This window comes from Eutrigla gurnardus (genome assembly GCF_963514095.1).
Source record: "Eutrigla gurnardus genome assembly, chromosome: 24".
Lineage (NCBI taxonomy): Eukaryota > Metazoa > Chordata > Actinopteri > Perciformes > Triglidae > Eutrigla > Eutrigla gurnardus.
This window is the reverse complement of record NC_139935.1, coordinates 4379452-4401314: the sequence shown is the minus strand read 5'-3', so window position 1 is coordinate 4401314 and position 21863 is coordinate 4379452. Positions and strand designations below refer to the sequence as shown.

General features: G+C 49.4%; 1 protein-coding gene across 3 annotated transcripts in view; it reads left to right on the top strand.

The window, feature by feature from the left end:
• Nucleotides 1–21863, top strand: part of pard3ba (par-3 family cell polarity regulator beta a) — an 88393-nt gene that overhangs the window by 31773 nt on the left and 34757 nt on the right. For all 3 annotated transcript variants that reach the window (XM_084004802.1, XM_084004801.1, XM_084004803.1), the window contains 7 exons: nucleotides 1472–1657; nucleotides 3748–3909; nucleotides 4530–4625; nucleotides 7838–7937; nucleotides 8694–8844; nucleotides 9384–9439; nucleotides 13146–13190. In XM_084004802.1, the coding sequence (XP_083860928.1) occupies nucleotides 1472–1657; nucleotides 3748–3909; nucleotides 4530–4625; nucleotides 7838–7937; nucleotides 8694–8844; nucleotides 9384–9439; nucleotides 13146–13190 (796 nt within the window). The remainder of the gene's footprint in view (nucleotides 1–1471; nucleotides 1658–3747; nucleotides 3910–4529; nucleotides 4626–7837; nucleotides 7938–8693; nucleotides 8845–9383; nucleotides 9440–13145; nucleotides 13191–21863) is intronic.

Genomic DNA, 21863 nt, shown 5'->3' with positions numbered 1-21863 from the left:
TCTCACGCAGGAAGTAGCAGATTGTCTCTGTAATTCCTCTGGTTTTGAGGAACGGCACTCCGAAGCGCCTTGTTGATAAAAAAAAAAGAAAAAAGCCCCGGCTGAAAGTCTTGTATTGTAGTGAAACGGAAAATAGATCCCAGGACTCTTGAAGGAGTTTGTACTCAGGTAGCTGAACTTTGAAAAAGACGGGATCAATCACGGTAACCATTGCAGTCGTTTTTGTAAAGGTTGTCTTTAAGCTACTCTAACTAATAGGCACTGAGCCGTCATCTGTCGTGAATCCAGAGTAGGAGCAGCGACTTGCATGGGTACGTTCATTTACCCGGGTGCAGGTTGAGCTCTGCCTCCCAGCCTGCCTCCTGGCCTAAAGGCTTTAACGGCCCGCTGTTTTAATTAGGCAGCTAGACGAAGCAGCACAGCGTCAGGAATCTTAAGAGGGATGATACTGGAGTGCTTTACCCATCGTAGTCCGGTTCGTCATCTCGCGTGATCTGGATCCCGGCAATATATTCATATTTGCCGCATGCGCCGCAGTGACGGGAGAGACGCCATGATGTAAGGCTGCTGCAATCCTCTGGGAGAGCTGGCAACGTGTATATATATATATATATATATATATATATATATATTTTCGCTGGCATTGTCCTGCTTTACGAGCTACACTTTGTCTTTATTTAGTCATTCAGAGGAGGAAGAGCGGGAGAAACACACACACACACCTTTAACCTTCCGTCCGTCCTCTTTAAAGAAGGGCTTTGGAGTGAAGTGGTGTTGAGGCGCCTCAACCTGGCTTTTCCTCTAATGACAGACATTTTCCTTTTTCTCCTTTTGTTGTGTTTTTTTGTCTCTTTCTAATGTAATATTCTGCTGCAGAGAGAGAGAGAGAGACCTGAGGAAGGTAGGGAAGCTGTGAGCGGGGGGAGTCCCTGGGAGGAGGCGGGGAGGTGTACAGTGAGATTGAGAGATTAGGATGAAATGTACAGAGTGAGGAGGGGGTGAATGAGAGGAGCGGGTGTACCTCAGGCACGGGTTATTACTTTAAACTGCTCCTCCGCGCCTCCACCCTCACCTTCGCTCCATCCCTCCCCTCTCCTCCCACACCGTGCTCCGGGAGGAGGTATGAAGAGGTTATTATGTTTCCTTTAGAAATGGCTTCGCTCTCCGTCTGCGCCTTTCATCTCCAAATGGAATAACCTCTCGACAGTCGCTTTCTTCTTTTTCTCACCACGCCGTCATCTCTCTTTCCAGTGCACAACACCTGCTCCTCTTTCTCTTCCCCCGCCACCTTCCTCCATCCGACTGTAATCTGTTTCTTTTCTTTTCCCGGTGTGAAGTCTAATCAGGAGCAGCTTGCCTTGGATTCGGTGCAGCCACCTCAATCTACAGCGTTCATATACAACAATTATTATGTAAAGTAGGGGTTAGAATAGCAATAGTACGTTCTAAGAGTCTTAAATCTGTCTTCCAGAAAGGGGAAGAGGTCGGCAGTCTGGTGCTGGAGGACGGCAGGGAGCAGCTGATGTACGAGATCCCCCTCAACGAATCGGGCTCGGCCGGCCTCGGGGTCAGCCTGAAGGGCAACAAGTCCAGAGAGACCGGGGAGGACCTGGGCATCTTCATCAAGTCCATCATCCACGGGGGCGCCGCCTACAAGGTAGAGGCTCCTCCCACAGGGCCTTCAGCGGCCGTCTTTGTCACCGCGTCACGACCCCTACCACGTTTACTGATTCAGCGTTGCGTTGCCATGGCGTTGTCGGAGTCACAGCGGACATAAAAGGATCAGAAAGCATGTAAAAAGAGCACCACAACAATCCAAAGTATACATGTGTTGGTCAGCCGGGTATTTTTTATCGTATTTATTTGGGATGTTTTGTTTCTCGCCTCTCCAACCCATTTCCTGTCTTTCTCCGAGGCCCCGCCTTCCCCTCGACCTTTGCCTCCTCTTGACCCCGAGTGTCCTCGTCACATCAGCGCCGCGGCCGTCTTATCTGCATCACTCAGCGCTCACTTCAAGTTGTGAGTGCATCAGGAAAGGAAACGTCCCGTTTCAGCACTTTGAAGAATCCTCCACTTGGCCTCCGTATCTGGCCCCCCTCGCAACTCCTCACAGCCCTCGCCGCTGCTCCCAGATCAGCGCCGCACGGCGAGCAGGCGCGGAGACGAGCGTGGCGTCGTAGATAAACGGCTGGTCTGGGATCAGGACGGCCAGACAGCGTCTCCCCAAAGTGCCCTCAGAAGTAGTTTTTCCGACAGCTGCCGACGCGGATAACGCTCCGACAGAACGGCCGAGTAAGATCTCCGGCTGACTGAGAAGCAGGTTTCTGGGACAAGATACCACATAAGAGGAAGAAAGACATGCAGGAAGGGAGGCGGACAGTAGCGAGGGAGGGAGGGAGGGAGGGAGGGAGGGAGCCCATTGATAGAAGACAGCCGTTGAACAAGGGAGGGAATCAATGAGCAGTATTGAACAATAGAGAGATGGAAACAGATGAATAAGAGGAGAAAAAGCTAAGTGAGAAGTGGAGACACTCAGGAGAAACACAATACATTCGCTTGTGTTGATGCATGCTAATGAAAAGCAGCTAAGGGGCCGACGCAAGTTTGCAGCGGCGGGCCGGGCGCCGAGGAGGAAACCCGGGCGTCCCCGGAGTCGCAGACAAAATCACACAGAAGAAGAAGAAGAAGAAGGGAGGAGACGGAGCGGCGTCACGGAGAGATCTAACCTATTTCCATTAAATAGTTTTGGCTGCTGTCGGGGCCCGAGGCCTCAATTATATCCCCCCCCCCCCCCCCCCCAAATAAAAATGTACTTTATCCCCGATCCTGTCACACGATCATATCAAAGAGTGTGCTCAAGAAAACAAATTAAAATTACATGTAGCGTGCTGCCGCCGCTTACTTAGAGAGGGAAGATATTAATAGGGAATATCACAGACCCGCTGATATTTGGCACAAGCATCCATTTTTAATGACGGCCTTGGATTTGATGTGTGTGTGTGTGTGTGTGTGTGCGCGTGTGTGTGTGTGTGTCCCAGTCTGCATCGGAGGTCAGCCCCGACGGTGCCTTGTTAATGAGACGGGGTCAAAGGGCATCGCTGACCATAATGGACCGATCATGACTCCACACACACACACACTAAAGACACATACACACACACACACACACACACACACACACACACACACACACACACACACTAAAGACACACACACACACACGCACACACTAAAGACACACACACACAAACACACACACACAGGTCTTTAGTGTCTCCGTTCTCATCTTTATTGTTCTTTTTTTTTAAATATTGCCCTCCACATTGCTTTCCTCTCTCTCTCTCTCTCTCTCTCTCTCTCTCTCTCTCTCACTCGTCCACTCCCCCCTCCCTCCCCCCTCCCCCTAGGGCACCATTCTGTGTTGCCTCTCTATGAGAGGCTGCTATTTAAAACACTTAGAAGTGATTTAGTGCCCACGGAGGCTATTCCATTAGCCCCTCCATGTATTTATCATGGCTCTCCGGCTCTCACTAGATTGCTAACTCTACAATTTTCCTGCCTCCCCCTTCTTCCACTTTCCACTCCACTCTCTCACATTTATCTCTCTCTCACTTTATCGGTGACCAGTCGTGTGTGTCTTATTCTATGTCGGATTCGTTTTTTTTACCATCATGACACGATAAAAACCCAAAGTTTTGCTTCCTAAGCTGGAATAAACGCTGATAACGCTCCCCGTCTCCCCGACAGGACGGCCGCTTGAGCGTGAACGACCAGATGTTGGCGGTGAACGGCGAGTCGCTGCTCGGACGCTCCAACCACGCCGCCATGGAGACGCTGAGGCGCTCCATGTCGTCGGAGGGGAACGCCAGGGGAACCATCCAGCTGGTGGTGCTCCGAATCCCCCGACAGGTAGATATGACATCATCACCCCGCTCTCCTGCTGGAAGCGTTTTCTGTAAATATCACGGAATTCAGTTCCGGTGCTCCACAGAGGCTCACGGATGAATTAGTGTTCCTGTTTTTACATTTCGTCAGACGCTTTTAACCTCGCTGGATTAGAAATCACATCTCTGGCTGTTTGGTGAAACATGAATAGAAGAGAGTGACATTTTGAGGTCGCCAAAGTGCTCAAGCTTGATTTTTGAGGCTGAGAAAATAAAATACTATCATAGAGTCTGTGTTAAATCTCAATATTCAAAGCGTAGCATAGTGTCTTTAAGTGATAAATCCAAACCCATAAATGTTTTACACCTCCTCCGGATCACAGTCTGAATTCCCGTCGTCTACTTCCTGTCATCTACTTCCTGTCAGCGATCCTTTTTGAAGGTTTCGCTTGACGTTGACGACTTCTCAGACTCCCGGAGTTTGCTGGGATGAGTTTGGTGACATGCATCATTTAGGGCTGCGTATGCATAATGAAAACCCTCGATGTGTTCAAAGACACAAGCAGCGACCAGTGATGTGTTATATAACCGCAGTAAAGATGGCGTGGAACTGTAGTTCAGTGAACATCCTCTTTTCCCTTACAGATGAGCAGTGGCAGCCCGGCGCCGGACCCCGCCGCCAACGGCTTCACCGCCGCCGCCGCCCACCAGCAGCACAACCACGCCGGCCCCAGCAATCAGGTACGAGTGAGCGACGCCCGCCGCCACCAGCAGCCGCCCCCGCCGCCGCGCTCCTCCTCCTTCCTCCCCACGCTGAGGAGGCGAGCGTCCGAGCCGCTGCCTCACAGCCACAGGCAGCGTTACGCACCGTTGCCGGGGGAGACGCACACCAGATACACCTATGGTTACACACAGAGGGAGAGGCGGAGCGGCTTCACGTTCGGCCTCACGCAACGGGACGGCGAGTACGGCGATGGAGATGATGATGGAGGGGGGTACGGGCAGGAAGACGCGTGCAGAGCGGCGCCGGCGTACGAGTTTGTGCCTCACAGTCGGACGCTGAGCAGCTTCAACGCGCCCGCCGACTCCCACAGGGAACGCTGCCATTGTCTCGTTACCGGCGGCGATCAGGGCCTCAAGTCCAGGCACGCACGCAGCCGGACGCCGGACGCCGCCCACACGCAGCGCGGCACTTACACGGAGAACATCAGGGCGATGGCGGGGCAGATGTACGGGGAGCCGCCCACGCGCTGTCTCAGCAGAAACACACACACACCCACAGACCCGCGTTACCACGGAGACGCACACCCGCGTTACCACGGAGACGCACACCCGCGTTACCACGCACACAGCGGCGCCCTCGCCACACGCCAGCACCTCCAGCTGTCTGGGGGTCTCTGACACCGCGTGTGTGGTAAAACTTCAGTTAGTTATGAGTCGTTGCCATGACGATAGATTTCCAACGAAGGAATGAAATGTCGTGTAAATACAGTCTAGTGAAGGAAGGCGTGGAGGCGTAATAATCTGGCTGAAAGCTTTTTCCCTTCGCCAGCAACACTAACTGTCAACTTTTAGCTCTCTTTTTTATATATATTTATATTAGCAATAAAGTCCAAGCAGTGCTTAATTCTTCCTTTCTGCCATTTTGCTCTTAATCCTCTAACTTTTCCACCGTTTCTCAACAGACTATAAAGGCTTCATCTGCTCCCTCCTGTTTTCTCTGTTTTATTTGTGTCGAGGTTTTTTTTTTAACTGTTCCTTTTTTTAAGTTCCATATTGTTTTAAGGGAATAAACTCCTACTTTTCTGTCTGCCTGCCTGTCTCACCTCTGCCTAATAAAGTGAATCTGCAGCCTCCTGCATGCCTGTCTGTCTGCTTGTTTCTCTCTTTTCTCTGCTTGTTTATTAAACACCGTTTGGGCGTCCTGCTTCCTTCTCCTTGACACCTTTTCTTTATCCTTTCGTCACTCACACGTTTCATAAAAGTGAAACAACGTGGAATTAAACTATATGTAGAAAAGCAGCACAAACGGACGGATGAGGACTTTCTTATTTAAGTCGATTGAGCTCCACGTTGAACCATGACTGATTAATTCAGACCGGGTTAGAGGCTTGACTGCTTGTGACCTTCCCATTGTGGTGTTTCCATCTCCAAACAGTGTGTGTGTGTGTGTTTAAGTTATCCAAGCCTGCAGATAAAATGGGAGTTCAAAGTTCAAAGTCTCGAACCCGCCAGTCTGGCAGATAAAAAGGAACGCTCCCCTCGGCGACGGCTCCGTCTACGGCTGATAGGATCTAACATTACAATGAAATATATAAGATTCTCTCATTTACCTTTTTATAAATACCGTATTTATTCTTTTGTCTCAATTATCAATCAGGCGGGATCCTGACAGTTTGTTGCCGATGGCGATATGATTAAATTTAGTCCAGTCAGCTGGCCCGGTCGCTGTGTGTTTGTGTGTTTCCATCAGAAGAAAACTCCACCGTCGCTAACAAACACCAAAGACTACGAGGAAGGAGACGATGACAGCTTTCTCTTCCTCACTCACACTCGTTAGACATAATAATAAATCTACCACTTCATCACCACGTCATTTATACAGCGCCTCTCACTCAGGTGAGTTCAAAGTACCTAAAAAACCATATGAGACGTCGGCGTTAAAGTCAAAAAGCAGCCCGCTGATATGTGGCTGACACACTAGGCTAAGCCCCCCAGAAGCCCCTCGCATGCTGCTGAAGGTGGGGGCCGGCTGAAGGATGGACCCCCTCCCTGTTTACTTATTGTTGTGGGATTAAGATATCGGACTGGCGGCCTGCCGGCTGCTTCAAAGGCCTCGGGGCGACTTGTCAGTTCACCGGGACGGATGAAGGATGGGAGGATGGAAGGATGGATGTATGATGAATGGCTGTGATGCGTTTAAGCGTCTCCGGTGATTGACAGCTACGGCGTTGTGACATATTAATAATGCAGGCTCGGTACTAATGATGCCCCAGGGACTCCGTGACACGGCGAACACACCCCCCACCCCCATGCTTTGGTACCACAAACATACTGGAACATTATTTTGTACACTTAAATAAATCTATAGAGGTGTGTGTGTGTGACAGCTGTTCTATAGCTCTCTTTGACCAGAATGCTTCTTTCATCCTCCAGCAGCACTTCAAGTCCCTCTCTCCTCTCCGCAGGGCGGGGGGTCCTTTTGTAGTGCTGAGCCGTTCGATAATGTGCCTGTCAGGACTCTCAGGATCGTCTTAATTACCGCATTTCCACACTTCCTTTTTTTTCAAAGGCGATCCCTATATACTGTGTGTATATATATATATATATATATATATTTATGGATGCTTCTGTTGTAATTGTGATACTTCTCATCCGCCGAGAGAGCGTTTTTCTGCTAAACGTCTTGAAGCAAAGACTTTTTTAACGTCTTGCTCATCGACTTCACTACTTTGTGACATTTTTTCTTCGTCACCCGGGCGCCGCATCGACTGAGGATCGTTGTAAAGCTTTTGTTCCCACGTCTAATTGATTGGTTACAAGATGTGAGCGCGCCGGCGTTCATGTAAAACCCTCCTGTGTGTTTTTTGACTTCTACTGTAAAAATGAAATGAAAAGGCTGCTTCCACACTTGAACTGTGTGTGTTTGCCAGCTGGGTTCTTTGAGGCCGGTGTCAAAGGTTTATTCCACTCTGTATTGGAGTTTAAACCAAGACACGTTTTTGGAGAGATGGGGGGAAAAACTCACTATCTTTTTGTTGACTTCTGCTGTTATTTGTGCCAAAAAACCTAATATTTATTCTGTGTCTCAAAAGGGAATAAAAAGACATGAATCCTTCTGGGTGATAAAAGAAAATCTCATCATCAATTTTTCACGAGTGACGACTTTGGCACATTTTTTTTGCATATGAGGCCGTTAATAACCACCACTCCTCCTCTCTCTCTGTCGGCAGGACCCCAGGGGCCACGACGGATACCGGGGACCCTCTCGACCCCCAAACACAGACCCTCCGATGACGACCAACAACTACACGCACGGCAACTTTGGAAGTGGTGAGCACACAGCAAAGCGTTTGAGCTGCGGGAGTCAACACTCAGAGTGTGTACACAGTGTGTGTAACCGCCAGCTTAATCCTCCACACATCCCTCTTATATCGCCTTTCACTCTCGACCCGCCGTCTTTCTACCCGGAGAATGGCAAGTCATTAACTGTGTGTGTTATTTTCCCTTTTTCTTTTCCTGAACGAGGCGTTTGCTTTTCATGTGCAGACAGATCTGACCTTGGTATCATCGCCGCTGATGAAACGCCGTCTAAGTGGGACGGATTTGCATACGGGGGATTGTGCAGCATGCGTGCTGTTGTGTGTGTAAAAAAAAAAAAAAAAAGAAGAAGGTCGGACAAACTGTTTTAAATTCTTATCTCTCTCCCCCGTCTCCCTCGCCCCCTGGGATGCTCCCTCGCTGAGACGCTGTCAGCTCTCCGTCACACTCACAACAGTTACACTCATTTTGTACACAAAGGCTTTACACTGTTTGCGTTTCAGTTTTGTTAGAATGTGTTTCTTTTTTTTATTATTTTACGAAGCACTCACACTTTCTAAACGTCTGTATTGATGATATTGATCGTCAAAGGAAGGATGCTCATTGTGTCTGATGTCTACATTTGCATATCGCTGCGTGTGAAACTGAAAACGTGAGCATCAGGATGCAACTCTGACATGAAAGCCAATCCAGTTTAGTGTTAAAAATCCACCTTATTCTTGTTTCTCTTTGATTCCACTCACACAAAATTTGTATTGTTCTCCTCAGCTCCGCGTCCCGCTGCGACCGCCAACGGCAGCTACGGTCACTACGGCAACGCCGACGAGGAGGACTTCGAGGAAGGCTTCCCGCCGCCGCCCTCCCCCGGCGGCGTGGAGGAAATGAATCGACACCTAACACCGACTCCCCCTCGCCAGAGGTACCCAACACACTACACCCGACCGCCAGCACGCCGCGCCATCAGCGCTCCATTTAACGCCACGCAGGGCCGGAGTTATTATAGGCTAATGGCAGTCTTAATACGGGCTGTCTTATGAGATAAAGAAGAGCCATTATACTAAATATTACAAAGCTGATATGCATTATTTAGGCCATACGGCCTAATTGCAATCGCCTATTTGCTTTATGAATAAGCTATTCCGTGATGGTTAACTCTGCCGGAGTTTCAGGGCTCCGAAAACAAACGTGCTTGTGTCACAGTCGGAATCTGGCATCAATACTCCTGTTTCTCCCTGTACGTCTATTTAAGACACTGTGTGCTATTGTTTAACTCCAGCATGCCATCTGGAGTGCAGCAAATTGAATGATCCGTTGTCTGTGTGGATTTTTTAAATGTCATTTCTGGTGCGGGCGATGCAACCGCGGTCACTGGAAAACCTTTTATTCCTCTGATTTGGACTCCGGCTGAAGAGTAAACGTCCGCCGGTTGATGGATTGATTGTGACACTTGTTTTGCAGTGACTTTCAGAAGGACAACGTCCCTCGCAACAGAGCGTCCAAAAGCATGGACCTGGGTATGTACACACACACACACACACACACACACACACACACACACACACACACACACACACACACACACACTTCATCAATGAAAGAAGCTGTTGTTTTGGTTCTCTGCAGATTGAACCCATTTTCTGGAGCCAAAAAAAAAAAAAAAACTCCCTACATGTTTTTGTCTCAGCCATCACAAGCCAGCCAACATACAAGTCTAACCATGTCACCGGACTACACACACACACACACACACACAACCACAACAGCTATCACATGCCTCTTATCACTACGTTTCTTTGTTGTGATATGTATTATCCCCGGCCTGAGGGGGTTTGACCTCCTGAACTCATAAACCCAGGGGCTTTCCAACAATGTGCATGAACACACACCGTCTGGTGTGTGTGTGTGTGAATGAAAGGCGTGAGGTTTCCAATCTGTGTGTGTGTGTGTGTGTGTGTGTGTGTGGCGGGAACGAAGGGGCTTATTTCCTCGCATTAACCTGGTCCGACCTTCGTCCCTGCTCTCCTCTTCTTTCTGTCCCTCCCTCCATTCTTCTCATTTTTCTTCATTTAGCTTCTTCATACTTTTTCTTCTCGTGTTACCTGTGACCGCTAGCCAGGCTAGCGCCGCCTACTGGTTCCGGCAAATTTAATTTGCCTCAACCATATAGTCAGGGAACTAGCAATGCGTTTCGGTTTGCTCCGTCCGCCAGAGCGGACGGACCAATCAGCGAGCAGATGTGGCGATGACGGGCGATGACGGGCGATGACGTCGAACTGAAGCGCCCAAACTGAAATACCGGTGTAGTTCCCAAGCTGCGGTAAACAGTTGACGAGATGGATGTCGGCGAAGCTATACGCTCTGTGCTTGAAACTATTCAGGATATTAAAGACTTAAAGCCAGAACAAGAAGCATGTTTGACGAATTTTTTGGAGGGCAAAGACGTTTTTGGACTTCTTCCTACCGGGTTTGGGAAAAGTTTAATTTACCAGCTGGCGAGATTTCTTTATATCCCTCGGAGTTTTAGACGGAGTGGGTTCTCTGTCTCTTTTTTCAACGACACTTGCACTTGCTCCAGTGTCCGATGTCTCCTTGTCTTTCCAAGTATTAATTATATCCGTGTCGTTTTGTAATCGGACAAGTACTCGGTAACATTTCATGCACATCCGACTGGAGCGAAGCGGTGTTTTGATCAGATTCAAACCGAACTTTGAAAGCAGACTTTCTGTCTTACTGTCAAATATAATCTTTGAATGCGTTATTGTTCCTTTGATGCGTAGATTTGAGGAACAGAAACGACAACACTCGTCAATACACATGTTCTTCTTCTTGTTGTTGTTTTACGGCGGTGGGATGTCAATAGCCTACACATGTTTTCAATATGCTCAAAAAGACTACAATGCTAAACCACCCGGCTTCCGGCGCATAGCATACGTCACCGCCAAGCAGCAGCGATTAGTCGAAGCAAACGGAAGCAACCGCCTCCCGGAAGCAAACGAATCTCTACGGCTCGTGTTCAGACGCTATATGAAATGTAATGAAGTAAGCGGCTGATGCATCAGGCTATGTGACTGCTGGGACGAGGACAGAGTTCTCTTTCCTTTTCTTCCTGTTTCCCTCCATCTTTGTTTGTCTCTTTATCGCACTTTTCTTTCTCTGCTGAAAGGCAACAAGTTCATTGCTCTCTCTCTCTCTCTCTCTCTCTCTCTCTCTCTCTCCCTCCATCCATCTCTCTCTCCTCTCTTGCTCGCTCTGATTTCCAATCGCGCTTCATTAGGTTCAGTGGATTGGCTTTCTTCCTGCAGCACACGCCTCTGCCACCCAAGCTGATTGGCTTTCATTATGGACGAGGGTGGTCTGCTCACACACACACACACACACACACACACACACACACACACACACACACTCTCTCTGCTCTATCCCATCGAGGACCCACTCCAATACCTGCCTCCCCTTTTTGGCTTCCATCTCCATCTCTGGCCGTCCTCCATTCCAATCTGTTTTTTTGGGGAGTGTGTGTGTGTGTGTGTGTGTGTGTGTGTGTGTGTTTGTTATCTCTGGTTCTATTCATCCCTTCCCTCTCCAAAGTGCTCAGAGCTGAAACAAGGTAGTTAGCAGAGCTTGTGTGTGTGTGTGTGTGTGTGTGTGTGTGTGAGAGACCCTGTCTTCGTATTTAAAGAGCCACGACCCACCGAGCGGCCCCGGCTTATTAAACTCCTCTTGACAGACCGGGGTGAGCGTTTATTGACCCCCGGACGTCTCAGCAAACAGCCTGTTGACTCGGGGCTTCCGCTCACAGCTGAACCACAAGCGCCCTGAAAGCAGCAGAACGATGGTTTCCACTCTCATTCACATTCTACAACATCATTTACGACGGAGGGGGAAATAATGGAGAAGTCATTCTGTCTTTGAGACGTTGAAAGAGCAGTGAAACGTCAGAGCGGACGGAGAATCTGGAGACGTCAGAGTGGTTGGATATAAAGGAGCGGTCATTCATGCACTGACCTTCTTGCTCAGTTTGGTAACAAACAGCCGAGCCTGAAAGAAGGCCCTTTAAATGCATCGTGCTCTCTGTGGCTCCTTCACAATAAAAGCACAATCTAATGCCCGGGAATGTTCTGCCTGCATCGGCGGTGCAACAGGTCTGACACGGTGTAAGGAGAGCGAGGCCGTTATCAACGAGGTGGAATTGCACGGGATTACATGCGTGCATCATTTCCCCTCAAGCTTATTGAGGCGAGCCGGATCCACAGACGCCACGGCGGTTCTATGCAGGGAGATGCTCCCTGGATGTTAATACAATGGCTGGCTTTTGCAGTAGAAAAAAACCATAATTAGTATCAAAAATGGGGGTCGATCTCGTAAAAATCTGGAGGATTATGCCTGAAAAATGCGGCAGTGTCAACAGGACATTGTGTGCAACGGACGGAAAATCCATAAAAGAGCAGAGACAGACGAGGACTGATCGTCCAACGGCCTTAAAAGCACAGTCGTACTCTCAAGAGGCCATGAGGTGAAATCTGGGCAGATAGACCGTCTCATTAACTGTCTGTCTGCCACCTCTTCATCCCTCAATATATTTTTTTTAATATTCCCAAACTTTAAAAGTGTTATGTCTTTTTTTATTTCATCCGTGCCCAAAGAAAAGGTATTTCTGTGTCTTTGTCTGGGTTTATGTTTCTATGCAGGTTATTATCAGGCGGTTCTTGCCGTTTATTTGAACCCCGTCAGCCCCCCCCCCCCTCACTCTCTCTCCCCACCATATTCACCCTTCCTCTCATTTTCTCTCAGTCTGCGGAAAAATTGACCTCCTAAAAAATGAAAAGGATTATTTAAGAGAAATGGCCGCGTAATGAAAACCTATTATTGTGTCTCCTGGTGCAGCGGCCGTAGCGGCTGACCGGCGTTCTGTTCAGTTAGATGAGATGATGGAGGAGGAGGAGGAGGGTGGGGGTTCTTCTTGTTTTCCTTTTCCTCCCTTTATTATTTCTCTCATTGTCTCATCTGTATCTGTTCTCATTTTCCCTCACAAGCTCGGTATCAGCCGTCCTTCTGCTTTTCTTATATTTCGGCTTCTTTTTTCATTTCCTCCCTCGCCGCTCCGTCTCACTCCTGCAGGGAGTCGTCTCCCGCCAGATGCCATTCCAACCATTTACACGCCGTCTCCGTGTCCCAGTGTGTGTGCCACTATTAACCGTGTGGTTGTTTTCTGTGTTGCAGTGGCCGATGAGAGCAACGTGGGATCTCTGGGGGTGCAGAGGAGCGGTAAGTGTTTGATACGCGGTGCAACACTTAGAAATAAATGGACCAGTTTGTGTTCTCTCTCAAATATACCTTGAGTCCGCCTCCCTCCGCTGACAGAGTAGAGTTAAGTTGTGAATTTATAGCTGAGCAGGTCAGCAGGCCCACAGCACTCCATCCTCACCGAGCATCACCCATCCTCACCCAGCATCACCAATCCTCACCCAGCATCACCCATCCTCACCCAGCATCACACAGCATCACCCATCCTCACCCAGCATCACCCATCCTCACCCATCCTCACCAAGCATCACCCATCCTCACCCATCCTCACCCAGCATCACCCATCCTCACCAAGCATCACCCATCCTCACCCAGCATCACCCATCCTCACCCATCCTCACCCAGCATCACCCAGCATCACCCATCCTCACCCAGCATCACCCATCCTCACCCAGCATCACACAGCATCACCCAGCATCACCCATCCTCAACCAGCATCACCAATCCTCACCCAGCATCACCCATCCTCACCCAGCATCACCCATCCTCAACCAGCATCACCCATCCTCACCCAGCATCACCCATCCTCACACAGCATCACCCATCCTCACCCAGCATCACCCATCCTCACACAGCATCACCCATCCTCAACTAGCATCACCCATCCTCAACCAGCATCACCCATCCTCACCCAGCATCACCAATCCTCACCCAGCATCACCCATCCTCACCCAGCATCACCCATCCTCAACCAGCATCACCCATCCTCACCCAGCATCACCAATCCTCACCCAGCATCACCCATCCTCACCCAGCATCACCCATCCTCACACAGCATCACCCATCCTCAACTAGCATCACCCATCCTCACCCAGCATCACCCATCCTCACACAGCATCACCCATCCTCAACTAGCATCACCCATCCTCAACCAGCATCACCCATCCTCACCCAGCATCACCAATCCTCAACCAGCATCACCCATCCTCAACCAGCATCACCCATCCTCACCCAGCATCACCCATCCTCACCCAGCATCACCAATCCTCACCCAGCATCACCAATCCTCACCCAGCATCACCCATCCTCAACCAGCATCACCCATCCTCAACCAGCATCACCCATCCTCACCCAGCATCACCCATCCTCACCCAGCATCACCAATCCTCACCCAGCATCACCCATCCTCACCCAGCATCACCCATCCTCAACCAGCATCACCCATCCTCACCCAGCATCACCCATCCTCACCCAGCATCACCAATCCTCACCCAGCATCACCAATCCTCACCCAGCATCACCCATCCTCACCCAGCATCACCCATCCTCAACTAGCATCACCCATCCTCACCCAGCATCACCCATCCTCAACTAGCATCACCCATCCTCACCCAGCATCACCCATCCTCAACTAGCATCACCCATCCTCAACCAGCATCACCCATCCTCACCCAGCATCACCCAGCATCACCCATCCTCAACTAGCATCACCCATCCTCACCCAGCATCACCCATCCTCACCCAGCATCACCCATCCTCACCCAGCATCACCCATCCTCAACTAGCATCACCCATCCTCAACCAGCATCACCCATCCTCAACTAGCATCACCTATCCTCACCCAGCATCACCCATCCTCAACTAGCATCACCCATCCTCACCCAGCATCACCCATCCTCAACTAGCATCACCCATCCTCAACCAGCATCACCCATCCTCACCCAGCATCACCCATCCTCACCCAGCATCACCCATCCTCAACTAGCATCACCCATCCTCACCCAGCATCACCCATCCTCACCCAGCATCACCCATCCTCACCCAGCATCACCCATCCTCAACCAGCATCACCCATCCTCAACCAGCATCACCCATCCTCAACCAGCATCACCCATCCTCACCCAGCATCACCCATCCTCACCCAGCATCACCCATCCTCAACCAGCATCACCCATCCTCACCCAGCATCACCCATCCTCAACCAGCATCACCCTTTCCTCACCCGGCATCACCCAGCATCACCCATCCTCACCCGGCATCACCCAGCATCACCCATCCTCACCCAGCATCACCCATCCTCAGCCAGCACACCCATCCTCACCCATCCTCACCCATCCTCACCCATCCTCACCAAGCATCACCCATCCTCACCCATCCTCACCCATCCTCACCCATCCTCACCCAGCATCACCAATCCTCACACAGCATCACCCATCCTCACCCAGCATCACCCATCCTCACCCAGCATCACCCATCCTCACCCGGCATCACCCATCCTCACCCTGGTCTGGTTAAATGTAGAATATAAAGTCAGTTTTTTTCCTCTCGGTGGAATCAAACAGGAGTCTGAATTTGATTAAATTGATTTATTATCGCCCACAGAGATCTGAAATTAAGGCTTCAAAAGCAGAATGAAATCATTTATAAATCAGAGCGTCTCATTCAGAAGAGCCACCGTATCCTAAAACGACACAGAGTCTTATGTAAGAGAGGAATCTAGACCAGCGTCGTGATGTTGGCGGCGTCTCGATTACACACACACACACACACACACACACACACACACACACACACTGATCTCTTAAATCCACCTGCAACAAGACAACTAAGCCTGTTGTCGGTGGAATACAAATGACCGCAGACCCCCGGCGACCTCAAATCCCCCGCACTCAGCATTCACACAAGTGGCTCCTCCTCCTCCTCGCTCCTCCTAATGCTATTTTTCCCGGCATTTCTGATCAGCCCATATGATTTATATAAAGTGATCCATTTTTCTGCTGCAGCATTCCTTTCTAGCGTTTTTCATCTCCTCTCCTCTTGACGTCTGAGCTAATGCGTATCGACGGGGCTTTTGCGTGTTTTTCATTTTTGCTGACGCAGCGTATTCGCCTACTTCCCTTGGCTGCACGCCCCCACCCCCCCCACCCCTCCATCCTAAATGGCCTCAGTGTTTCTTTATGGGCTTTGACATATTTCATTAGCCGGATGGTCTTAAGAGGCCTGCTGGCTTCTTTAATCTGGCTAAAACCCTTTTCCTCTCTGGCGAGAGCCGCCGCTCACTTTCCTCCCGCTCCATCTTCCTCTCCGTCACTCTCCCTCTCTCTCTCTCGGTTCTCCAGTCTGAGTATCCGTCTTCAGCAGAGCTTTTCCTTTCCTTTTCTCGCTTCCAACGTCGCTCTCTGGTTTCTCTCCCTCCCGATTATTCTCTCCCTCTTTGTCTCCAGGCTCATCCCCATTTTTAGTATCCTCTTAATCCCAAGCCGGCATCTCTCTTTCTTCTCCTCTCTCCCTCCTCCTCCTCTCCCACTTCCGATTCTCTCTTTGTGATTACTCTCATTCTCTTTCTTTTCAACAGGCTGAGCCATTTTTATTTGCTCTCTCTCTGTTATCTTCAGCCCCCCCCCCCTCTCTCTCTCTCCCTCTGCAGCTGTATCTGCTCCAGCCTTCCGTGATTATGTTGAACACGCTCCAGCCTTTGAGTTTCCAGAACGGCAGCGTCTCTCTGTGTGTTTTGTGTGCATGTATGCAGACGGCCAGAGGAGTAATGGACCTGTATCCCTTTATTCATCTCCCCAACATCTCTTACAACACACCTGGGAGCTCATCCAGCACACACACACATTATACACACACACACACACACAATACTAGCTTTCTACAATACTGCCAATCAGTGCTGGCTTGTGATGCCGCCGCGATTTCTCTTTGTTCAAGCGATTTCCCTCTTTTGTGTGTTTTCTGATGATGATCCGAAGCGGTGGATGACCCCGTGGCTTCGCCGCCCGTGCCATCCCTCCCTCCCTCCATCCCTCCATTCGTTGCATCCGGCGTGTTGGCGCTGATTTAAGCTGAAAGTCACCGGTTTAACTCGATGCTCATCCCCACATCTGTGAGATTTCCGTGCTCATCGGGCCGAACTCTCCTCCTTCAACGCGGCCGCCGTCTGCGACCTCAGGTGTGAGCGGCGGCGGCGTGTCAGGAAGTGACCTGAGCTGCTGCTCTGTGTTGCTGCGGCTGCTCATTACCTGCCTGCGTCTCCCTCAGTAGCTGGACTGCTCTCTGGATCTCGTTATCCTCCGTTCTGTCGGATCCTCCTGCATCTGTCACATGATGCATGATGGGTTCCGGGTCCATAAAGACCTGGAGCCCCCTTTACAAGCATAGCGTTACGCAGGTGTGTGCACGGTGTACATGGCACGCCTCCACACAGCCCTCATCCGGACCCTGCCAACCCCCGCGCTGCTGTAATCCAGCAGAGGTAGGCAGTAATTATGAAATGGCCTTTTAAGTCCCCTCCAGTTATTAAAGCCATTCATCTCGTCGGAGGCTGGGTCCGTACGGCCCATATGTCCCCCATTCTCTCATACATCTAAACAGCTAAACCCAATTACTGCCAGCGCAGCGCTCCATCCCGCTCCGTCATCTCTTCTGACGGAGCCCGGTGCATTCAGGTAGTGACGGAGAGGGGCTTGATGATCGGACAGGATTTTAATTGGAGTGGAGTTTTGATCGGCCATAACATGAATTGGATTTGCTTTTACTGGCTCTGCGGTTGTCTCAAGTGATGAAAATCTCCAGGAGACTGCCGTGGCAAAGAATCATTTTTGTGTCCAGTAAAGAAATATAGAATAACATGTACGTCATGCTTTCATCTCATCACAGCGTGGCTCCCATAAATCTTTGCGATTTAATCGAAGGTGCGCGGTTTCTTTGCGTGGTTTAAAGAACTAAAATCCATCCGTAAACATTTATTGAGGTGAGATTTGTTAACGTCTATTGTTAGTCTACTTTTTTTTCTTTAATTGGACAGCTTTTATTGAAACTGTGTTACACAGCTGGTGCTGTTTATTCCTGGTAACGGTGCGTTTAAAGCTTCTGTTGGATTAAATTCAATAACCTTTATTGAACAGGGTGACGCTGACGGCGGCCTTTCTTTTACAGGTGTGTATGTCTGGTGTTTTTTTATAGAAGAGGGCAGGTCAGAGCCTGTTTTACTGGTTTTATTGGCCTGTCCTGTGATTGGATACTACATGGTAGTGTGTGTGTGTGTGTGTGTGTGTGTGTGTGTGTGTGTGTGTGTGTGTGTGTGTATATCTTACATGTGTGTGTTTCTGGAAGCACATCAGTGATTCTCCGTCTACTATGGCCAGAAGCAACAAGCCCCCTTTTCACTGTTGGCTAAAGTGTCTCCTTGGCAACTCACCGTCACCCTGCACACACACACACACACACACACACACACACACACGCACACACATCTTTCGCCGTGCCACCCCCAGCGGTTTCGGTGGAGGGGCCACTTTCTTGTAACCGTGGCAACCTTTCAGCCAGTGTGCTGCAAAGCTGCTCGCCGTGGAGCACATTGTAGTCCAGTTGATAGGTAGGTGTTAAGACCCTGCTGGGACACTGTGGGGGGTGCAGCAGTGTGCCAGGGTGGATTCTGGGAGATGTGTGTGTCTGTGTGTGTGTGTGTCTGGTCTGGAACAACAACGTCAAATTTAATAGAAATAAGAAAATATCCCGTTTAATGGCTGGGCGTCAGCCTCCCACTTGATTGGATAGTGGGATTCGCAGCGTGTGTGTGTGTCTGTGTGTGTGTTTGTGTGTGTGTGTGTGTGTGTGCATACATTAACTTTGCAGCGAGCGAAGAGTGTGTTCGGCCAAACCTGTAATTTGGACGTTTCCGAGTTCATTTATTCTGGAGTTCATTGGGTGAAATAATGAGGGAGTCGTGTGCAGCCGGCGGCAGGAAAAACACACATTTTAGAGTGAGACTGCATTAAGGACGAGACAATATAGCATTTAATTGTGATTTAAAAAATAAGAAAAATTCCATTATCAGGATTATTGTGAATATAAGTGAATTTTTAATGCATTTACGCAGGTAAACCTTATGATTTATGATCTATTGGATTGTTTTTCATTTAAAAAGATGTTTTTTAACTGTGATGCAATTTATATTTTAACCAAATGTAAAGTCATTCCAGTATATTTTACTGCCACTTTAAGAGTTTAAGCACATTCTGATGAATATAGGGATAATATTGTGAATATTTCCGGCGTGAAAAAGGAGTGTGTGTCCCAGGTTGCAGGTGTCTCTCTCTCTCTCTCTCTTTAAGCTACAAAGCCAGGCGGCGGTGTTTTCCCTTGAAGGGCCTGTCAGCACAGCAGGACCCCAAGGCTGCGTTTCAGGCTCAGACTCTTGTGCTCAACGGCGACACGACAGCCGTCAACGCAGTCACAGTGGCAGGAAGCCACGCCGTGAGTGGGCGTGGCTTCCTGACTTGATCTTTGTTGGGTTCTCGTGTGTGTTTGCTGTGAAAGCAGGTTCTTTTGTTTACACCACATTTCCCAGAAGTCTCTGTCAAAAGTGTTTTCCCACCATAAGTCATCATTTAGAAGTTGTCCTGCTTTAACACCATCTATCCTCTTTTTCTAACGTTATATTGCACCAACAAACAATACCTACTAAATGCATCAAATATTCATCCATAATCCAGAAGTGAGCTCTTTTGAATGCTGAATGTGTTATTTTTACCCTTCGGCGTTTATATTATGAACAGATTCCTACAAAGAGCGATATTTAGCTTGTGCCTTTGCATGTTTCTCCCTGAAATGCACCCCGGGAGCCGGACCTGAACTTCCTATGCACTTTTCAAAAGACTTCTTTATCAAAGGAGAGATTTTCTTTCCCAACACATTTAATCATATTTTGTAGCGACGGTTGAACCGGGAGTTAAACGTCCGTCGGAGCCTTTGAACCGCCACAGAGTCGCTGCAGACCCAGCGTCCCTTCTGAAGCATGCTGATCAAGTATAGATGTGACGTCGTTGCTTGATGTTGGATGGCGAGCGTTGCAGCCGCGGTCCGGGCTGTGAGGCCGTCGCGCGCGTGCACCAGCTTGAATCCGAACGGATCCACCGGAGCATCTGCCGGCGCAGCGGGCGGCGATATGTGATAAACGCCGATTTCACCCTCCGTTGGATGGAGCTGGCGATGATAGCCACTCCTCCCTCTCCCTCCCTCCATCCTATTAAACCCTCATTACTCATTTACCTCCAGCCCCAACAGCACACACACCAGAAAAAGTAGTCCTTCCCTTCCATCCGCCGCGGTCAAGGACACACCAGCTATCTCACACGGGCAGTGTGAGTTTATTCCTTGGATCCAAATTCTCAGGTTTCCGTGGCACCCACTGTCTCTGTGTACAGAGCAACAGTTTCACTGGCGAGGAGCTTAATTCTATCAGGCTGCGAGCTGGACAGCCGTAATTACATTTGTGACACAAATCCTGCCTCTCAAATTGAGCGTTTTATTCCTGAGCGCTCCCCCCTCTCTATTTATAACCCCTTATTCCCCATAAATCCCACTTCCTCTCAGAAAGTCAATTTAGGACTTAAAAGGCAGCAACGCTCCGCTTACGCCCCCCCCTCCCACCTCCCCTTCCCTCCTCCCGCTTCAGTTTCACTCCCCCCCCCTTTGCTTTGAAGCCTCTGAAATGACGTCTTAAGCGGCGAGCGCCACAATGCGAGAAAGTCATCCCTATAGAGGAAAGTTTCCACCTGTCTGTCACTCCTTTGCCTGTCGCCTTGATACGTTGATGCTTCCCAGCCTTTTTCCAGCTTCGCCCTCTCCGTCAGCTTCTCTCATGTACTCCCTTGTTTCCCCTACAGCTCTGCATTTCCTCCAATACTCCCTCTTTCCCCCATCGCCTCCTCCTCTTCCCTGATTCTCTGCTGAGTCAGCGGTGGCCTTCATCGCCCTGCTGCTCCTCCGCCCGCCCTCTCCTCCTCTCTCCAGTTGGAGGCCATACCCGAGTACAGTATGATGGCGCTTCATTTACCCCCCCTCTCTCCTGCTTATGCATGAGCCTGTCACCTCCCACACTGCCGCTCCTCACCTGTCCTTGTACCACTCCTCCTCCTTCAGTGTTTCTGTATGTCGCTCCTATAGGAGTCTGACTTCCTCCTCATTCCTGTCAAAGCTGTTTTTCCACCTTCGCTCTACATCTCTCTCTCTCTCTCTCTCTCTCTCTGCATTTCAGCTTTTATATTTCTGGCGTTTAACCTTTTTATTTGAGTGTCGTTTCAAAACGCCACATCCATTAGTGAGAAAGAGCCGGTGCTGATTGCTCAGGTGGAAATCAGGTTTTTGTTTCAAAAGGCTGATGAAGATTAGCATATTTAAACATGTATTAATTGATTCCAAGTAACCATTGTAAAGTCTTTAATCCCCGTCCGTGAGGTTTAAAACTTAAATAGTTCTCTTTAATCTTTAATCCAACTTTAGGAAACATAGCTTGACCTCACGTTTGTTCATATGTTCCTTTATAGTCCCACAACTTTTATAAGCAGCATTCCTGCTGTTTTCCCTCACATGTGAAGATGAGATAAAGGAATTACGTTAAAGCTGCAATCAAACGCTAAACAAAAGGGAAGATGTGGTGGGAGGAGGACGACCAGGAGACGTGTTAAATGTGGTAAATGTGGTAAATGTGGCTGTGAACACAAGATGAAGCCTAATCTGGACCCAGTCTGGACTCCAGAGCTACTCATCTGAAAGGTCTCCTTCCTCTCCCACAATAAACTGTCCTATTTAAATAAGGAAATATTATTTTTAGTGCAACATCCCCTCCTCCTCCATCAGCCTCATGCCCTCCTCCCTCCTCCTCACCTCATCGCTCACTCCCTCCCG